The 7,631-nt window shown below is 41.1% G+C and overlaps 1 protein-coding gene across 1 annotated transcript; it reads left to right on the top strand.

The window, feature by feature from the left end:
- The first annotated feature begins 2,947 nt into the window (after positions 1-2,947).
- On the top strand, positions 2,948-6,981 carry LOC122645575 (protein POLAR LOCALIZATION DURING ASYMMETRIC DIVISION AND REDISTRIBUTION-like). The gene is made up of 3 exons (XM_043838880.1): positions 2,948-3,454; positions 5,044-5,513; positions 6,445-6,981. The coding sequence occupies exons 1-3, from the start codon at positions 3,028-3,030 to the stop codon at positions 6,667-6,669; spliced, it is 1,122 nt and encodes a 373-aa protein (XP_043694815.1). The 5' UTR covers positions 2,948-3,027; the 3' UTR covers positions 6,670-6,981.
- Positions 6,982-7,631: the final 650 nt, after the last annotated feature.

Here is a 7,631-nt window from a genome sequence, read left to right as displayed (position 1 = left end):
TGATTCGAACCTAAAAGGTCTTCTCCCTCGGAATCTGCCTCCTTCAGTATCAATAATGATGGGGCAGTGGTTAGAACTAACTACCGATTTGATAAAAACTGAAGTATTTGCAAAAGCTTGTCTCTAAGCAGGATTGCAAAGGGCACGGTCAAGCCTGATTCTAATGTTTGCTGCCCCTTGCCTTTTATTATTCCAAGTGAAAAGAGGTTTATTATAACCCAGGTCCATAAAGTCGCAGCTCTGAAGAAAATCCCTGAAAACATCGCCATCATGTGAGCATTTTTGCGAACCCCCTTCCTTATCATCATGCCATGACAAATAAGAATTAAAATCCCCGAAGCAAACCCATCGACTTCCATGATGATTCAGGGCAGTAATGCGATCCCACACTAGCTTTCGCTTATGTTTGATTGGATCTCCATAAACGCATGTAAGAAAAAAAGGGGGAACATCAACCATACTAACCTTTGCATCAAAATAATTTGTATCTATCGAAAGACCTGGTACAGACACGCTGTCTCTCCATAGAAGAGCCAATCCACCCGAGGCTCCATTTGGCTCCACCGTGGTACAATATTGAAGCCTTCCCTTTCTTCTAATCTTCTCCATAGTAGCCTGTTTACTCTTTGTTTCCATCACAAAAAGAATTTCTGGATTATCTGACTTGAGGAGATTGTAGAGAGATCGAACTGTCGGGGGTCTCCCCAGCCCTTGACAGTTCCAAGCAATCAGCTTCATTGCTTCTCGTGGAGCTGGTGCTCTCCAGCCTCCACGGGGGAAGACCCTAAAAAAGGATCACAAGCAGCATTCTCAGAATGGTTCATGTCAGCATCCATGTGGCCATCCACCTTATCATCATTGATTCTCAGCCTCTTAGACGATTGTACCCATCGATCCAGCAGTGGCGGGTTATATGAAACGGGGTAAGGTGGGGCATGGGTCAAGGTATGGGTCCGGGACGGGTGATTTGGAGGATTGGCTGATGTGGTTGATGACGTGGGGGTAAGAGACGTTGAGGTCGAGCTATTAAGGGAGCATCCCGAGAGGTGTGGTAACAGAGACGTTAACGCCAGTGACATCTCAGGAGTTTGGGGCAGGGTAGTTAAGAGGGAGAGAAGTTGGGATCCCAACGGCTCAGTGGTGTGCAAGAGAGGGGGGTTATGGAGTTGATTGGGGACAATCATGTTCAAAGGTTGGACATTAAGTATGGGAGGGCAAGTAGGGTCCATAGGACGGTTAGAGGGGGGATTATGGATAGATGGGGAGTTATGTAACGGCTTTAACGCAGTAGTGGATTGTAACTGATCAGGGACAGGGCGAGGAATGGGGAGTTATGGGTAGGATTGCGTAACCGTGTCTTGGACTTTCGGAGGGCATGGATTCTCCCGTGGCTGGAATCCAGGTACTTGGGAGCTCTCAGGCTACCGGCGGTGCCGCCTCTGGGAGGAAGGTTCAGGATCACCCACCCTCGTTACCTTCGGGATAATAACAACAACCTCCTCTATGAGCCGGGCGTCAGGACTGGGACATCGGAGGTAAGGCGGAAAGTGATGCCTATTGAACTCCGGGCAAGGGACCGTCCTCTCACATTGGTGAACTACCTGGTGCTTTGACTCCTCATCAAACAGAAATCTACATCGCTGCTCGTCATGGCCTATCCTTCCACAGTAGTAACAAAATAGTGGCAGTCCTTCATATCTGAGTTCAACCAGTTGATCCACACCACTCCTTTTAATCTTCAAAGATTTCTTCAGAGGTTTTGTGATAGTCACCTTGATACGAGCACTGTAGTAGCAGATTCGTTGGCCTCCTCTAACACCATTTATGAAGTAGAGCTTTGTCACCTCGCCCACTTTCTCTGCCAGTTTTGAGACTAGACCATGATCATGCAACTCCTCTGGAAAGTCATGGAATTGCACCCACATACAAGTAGACGAGAAAGACCAGTCCTTTGTTGCTCTCCACCGGTCGAGCACGATAAGATTTCCAGCCACCGACCATAGCGTTTCGTTAAGGACGTTATGAAGGTCCATGGCATGCTCAAATTTAAAGAGGTAGGTATCAGCCCGGAGGGGAGACACAATCACTGGGGAAGAAGTATTCCAGGCACTAATGAGGGCCTCCGTCACAGACTATTTTCGATAGCGCCTCCCCGCGAGAATGTGTCCTGCTAGTGTGAGAGATTCACAGTGAATGATCCTATCTTCAAATTCATCGTCAACCGTGAATACATCATCTTCCTCGGAAGTATCATCCTCTGGGGTCGTTGCTCGCAAACTATTAGGGTCATTTTGTACCAGAGGGATAGCAGGAGGTCGTAGGGGTAACGGAGTTGAATCCATGGTATGGCGGAGCAAGGCAGAAGAACAGGGAGGAGGAGGAGCAAGGCACACCAGAGAACGGTGGAAAGAAGATTTAGCTTAGACTTCTGAGTCTGTTCAGTGTACTGGGGTTTTGGTGAGAGAGAGAGAGAGGAGGGAAAGTTGTATAGATATATCTAACTATGATAAAAAAGTTTAAATAGTTTATACAATCGCATGGGTAATTACAAAAGTTCCTTTTTAAGTTTGAAAATTTTTCGTTCCCTTCTCTTTGATTCCACTTGCAACCAAAACGGAGCCTTAAATATAAGTCTCGTCCCCCGTGATTTGTGTAAAATTGTAGGAGGATACAATAATATATCCTCTCGTTGGTGGAAGCACATAGGCAAATTTCCTTTTAAATACTTCTTGCGCGCACGAAATTCGATTTCTGAAGAATTTGCAGGAGCCAGAGCAATAACGTCTTCTCAATCTCGACTCGAACTTCTCATTGAAGAAGAACAGCTGGTTTTGTTGGCTCTCTCATCTGACATTATTAGAATTATAAATGCAATATGATAGAGAGGGATTTCCTGAAGCCTTCGGAAATGGGTCTGAGACGCCGGTTTCTTAATCTTTCCCTCCTTCGTGCCTCTGATTTTAAATATGGACCATCTGGCTCTCTTCTTTTGGGTCTATAAGATTGAAAAAGGAAGAAATCAAGAAAATGAAGATTGGGTCTTTGTCTCTTGTGAGGATTTTTCGCTTCCGCGGAGAACGGAAGCAGGAGATGCGAATCGCCGATTTCCTCGAGGATTGCGACAACGAAGACTACAACAAGATGGATGGGAAAAGACGACGAAAAGTGTGTTCTGGTGGTTCTTCGTGTTCTTCTCCGAGGTGGGTTTTGTCTCGTTGCCTCTCTTATCTCAAGCCGAGGTCAAGGGAGCCAAGCAACTGCAGAACCAGGGTAGTGTTGGCGAAGACAGAGGAGAGGAGAACAAACGAATCGGAAAGAAGAAGAAGAGAGAAGGAGAGCAAATCAACTGATGGGTCTTTCTTATTAGGGTGTCAGAGGGATGGAGCGAAAGACAAGTCATCATCTTCTCTGGTAGAAGATTCTACAAGAAATTCTGAAATTGTTAATTCATCAGGTAATGTTTTGATCCTTCATCTTTTATCTTCTATTTCGCCAATTGTTTGTGGAGCTTTCTATTCAAATATAGCTTTTGATTTGGTAGTTGTTCATTGTGATTCTGAATTTGTTCGGCTTATGATCTCGTTTGTTCTGCATTGTGCTTCTAGAAAGCACGTATTTGTCTCTTTCTTTCCTTTTCTTAGGGGGCTTGAGGTTATCGCAATTTTGTTGTTGGTTATGTTGTCTAAGATGAAACCAGCACCAAATCATCCAAAAGAGAAAAGGAAAAGGGGTGGCGTGGGGGTGGGGGGAGGAAAGAAAGATGAGCGGAAATGGATTAGTAAGGAGAGTTTCAGATTTGAGTTAAACCGATCAACTTGGACCCTATTAGTTGACTCGAGTCAAAATCATATAGACAATTTGCTATCCAAGGTGCTTATGAGATTTACAATCGTAAAAGTGTGATATTCTCATGGGTAATTAGATTGATTCAAGGAATTACATGTGCCACTTTAAGTGCATGATGAGACGCAGGGTTTCTTCTCTTTCCTTTGCATTGATAGGGAACCCAGAAAGATCATATTTAGATTTCTTGGCTTGTTCAGAAGGAGCTGTTGCAAAAAAATGGGCTGGATTTTGTGATTATTCTACCCAAGGGCTGGGGAAGTTTTTAGGCATGCAAGCAGAAAAAGAATAATGCTTGGAAGGTCATAACTGAATGAAGCTGTATTGGTGACTACATTAACTCAAAAATAGCTGCACAAACACTGCAGTAAATTAGATGCAGAGCTCCACCGGAGCAGTTGATAACGATTTCTGGATCTGCATTTGCTGATATGAAGTGTTATGCAGTAGTAATTTGAGACCAGTTTTTATGTTTCCAAGCAGGTCTAGGTCAAAATATAGAAGACCAACTAATGCCTGCTACATAGTGTCGAGCAGTTTGAAGGATCTTTTAACTTTTCAATTTTTGTTGCTTCAGAGAAGCATACCACTACGTATTTTTGGGTGCACATGTTCATCCTAATTAATGATTCTTGTCATGACATGCATGGGTTTTGATTGTGTTTATAATTTTTACTATGTTCAATCCTAAAACCAGTTGAATTATTTGATATTTTCATTGAATGAGTTGTTCTCAGTTAGACAAAAATTGAGTGAACTTCTGCGACTGCAAACCTGAACTCACCTTGCGTCATAACTTCACCACCAATTAAGTGTATGGGCAGTGATTATATAACAGTGGTGTAGACATTGCTTAATGTGTCTGTATGTATGTATACGGTCATTTTTCTTCTTTTAGAAGTAGATTAAACAACCCTTGAACAGTGTCACAAAGCAGGATGTCAACCTACTCAAGCTCAAGGTTTCAATATATTTGGTGGCTCAGGACTTATTTATCTTTATAACAGATTAACAGTGCCCTTCCCATCAGTATCTCATAATCATTCACCAACCAGATTTCTTCGAGATAGTAGTGTAATATGTGTGGAATTTTTTTTCTTTCATATATCATTTTTGCATGCAACATGGAACTGTAAAGTAGAAATTGATTCTGCATTTTTCAGCAGCCACATCTTAGCTTTTCCTATTTCTTTTCCTTGTTTGAATCTTCAGGAAGATATACGAAGGAACTGTCTTTCAACTTGGGTCTTGGTGTTGGTCTGGGTTTTCTTATTGCTGAAAGTAAAAATGAGTTCAAGAAGATGATGGAGCTACGGACACAAATGGAAATGCTTCTCAAAGAAATTAAAGGTGGAATGCAAAGGAAAGATCTATACTTTGTTGAATCTGAGGCAAAAAATGATCTCTCTTCTTCCTCAGGAGACTTCAATGAAGTTGGTAGGACAAACTACCATCTTGCCATTCAAAATCATCAATCATCCAACCATTTGGCAGAGACTGAAATCACAAGGGACTGCAATCAGTTACCAAAATGTGATACACACAGAAAAGAGGGATGCCCAGTGGCAATTAGTCAACTGGAAGCAGAACTTGAAGCAGAACTAGAACGTTTGCAGTTCAACTTGTATACTCAAGATTCACCAAGGAATCTGCAGCAGGAAAATGGGGAGGTATGCAGCATGCCGAGCGTTTATTTCATGAGCGTTTATTTCATTAGTTGTATGTACAAGTCATTGGTTAGCTCTTTGTTGTTGCTTTTCCATGCATGTATATTAATATCGTTTTCTTCTTTCTTTTATCACACAGCCTTTGTGTCCATTTCGAAATCAACTGGGAACATGATCACTGCAATCAATTTGATGTTTATCATTGACCTCTATTAGTTTGTAGTTGAGGGACCATGTGAACGTGGATGTGCTGCCCCTTCATGTGCACCATCTATTGCAGTAGTTTATTATAGTTTCCTTCTTACAGTTTTTGTCTATCTTGTTTCTGGATAACTGCACGTTTGATGCCAACCAGCAGTTAAGTGGTTTTCCAGTTTAACTATCTGAGTTCTGTCTGGAGTTGAGCTCAGGTGTTTGGTTTCTTGATTGATGGGTTTATTCCTTGTTTTAGAACTTTCTAAATTTTTCTAAGTTGTTTAGATATTTCACTTTTTCAAATACATCCTTTAGGCTTTATTGAACTGCCATGATTGGTAAGGCATTTACTTTAAAACTTATGAAAGTTAATGTTCCAAATGCAAATTTCGTACTGCAATGTTGCTGTTCAACTGCTATCCATAGTTTTCTAAATACTAGAAAATGACTTCCAAATCTGTGCCCATCATGGATTCATCTAAATGTAAAGGGGTGGATTCTTAAATATTTCAAAGTGAATGCTTGTTAAAGATGGAAGGAATGTTACCAGTTTTCTTTCTTGTGCAAAACTGCTTGTTATGATCTTCAAGGCTCTTGATTTTATATCATGCATGTTTCAGGCAGTCAAGTTCTTGGTGAAGGCTTGGGCTTAGCAGTCATTTTTTCCACTTACCCTTTCATTAGTAATTGACATCTCACTAATTAAATCTTCCAAACTGCTAAATGTTGATAAAAACAGATGGTAGTTGAGAACAATGCCCAGGCCAGAAGCTGTTTGGAAGAAGTGGATGACTCTTATGATTCAGATACCACTGAGCACAATGGAATTTGTCCATTGGAGCTTGAGAGGAGATTGCATGAGCTACTGGAAGCAAGACAGCAAGAGCGGATAGCAGAGCTTGAGTTTGCTTTGGATTGTTCCCAGCACAAACTCCTTGAGAAAGAAATGGAGATCTCTTGGTGAGAGGACACTACAAAACTCATTTCTCATCACGTTCCAGAAACATGCTTGTCAAGGTAAGATCTGCAAATCCCAAAATCATTGCACCTTGGGAAGTTCTAGGTTGCACCTTTATGTATTGAAATGAATGTTGGTCTCAATTGACTTTTTTATTCTTTTGCTTTTGACAACCTACATTGTGGATTATAATAGGCACAAATAAAGAATGGAAAATGAGAAGTACCCATACTGTGAAGTTGAGAATTAGGAATTGGCCTTAATTTGGAAATATTGTAGCTTGTTGACATACTAATATCAAATGATATATGTTGTCATGTACATGTCATTGTTTTTTTGCACTCTGCATCACTTGTTATCTTTTTTCAGTAATTCTATTTGTGAAAGCTGCATAATGTATCAGATAGTTGGGGTGTCTGAATAGAGAAAACTTTTGGATGTACCAACCCAGGAAATGCTAATTTGAGTGAGCCTTAAAACTTAATGCGATACTTCATGACTCCATCAAGAGTTGGACCAGAGCCTAGCTGATCTAGATATTATTAAACTGAAATTCATGGACTTTTTGCCTTTTCTTTCCCCTACAAGAACCAGATTTGATAATGGGCCCATCGCATCATCTAGCACAACATGTAGGCATCCAAGGGACAATGGAAGCCTTACAATTCTCTTCTAAATTTTTCATCGGGAGGCATCATGTTCCTTCAGTGACCTAGGAATCACTGCTTAAGCTGGTACTTCCCAATGGTAGTATGCTTAGAAGGAAGTCTTGTGTTGGTGTGAAAAATAAAAGGCTCCGCGCTTATTACTCTACTTGATAAACTCACTAATTATTTCTGTTTAAAGATTTGTATCCGATAATGGATGATGTTAGGTTATTGCATGGTTTCATATATCTTTATCAAGTCATGAAATTCATTTATCAGAAAAAAAAAAATCAAGCCAAGAAATTCTAGGACTTCATAAAT

Source organism: Telopea speciosissima, chromosome 11 (genome assembly GCF_018873765.1).
Source record: "Telopea speciosissima isolate NSW1024214 ecotype Mountain lineage chromosome 11, Tspe_v1, whole genome shotgun sequence".
Lineage (NCBI taxonomy): Eukaryota > Viridiplantae > Streptophyta > Magnoliopsida > Proteales > Proteaceae > Telopea > Telopea speciosissima.
This window is presented reverse-complemented; position numbering and strand designations above follow the sequence as displayed.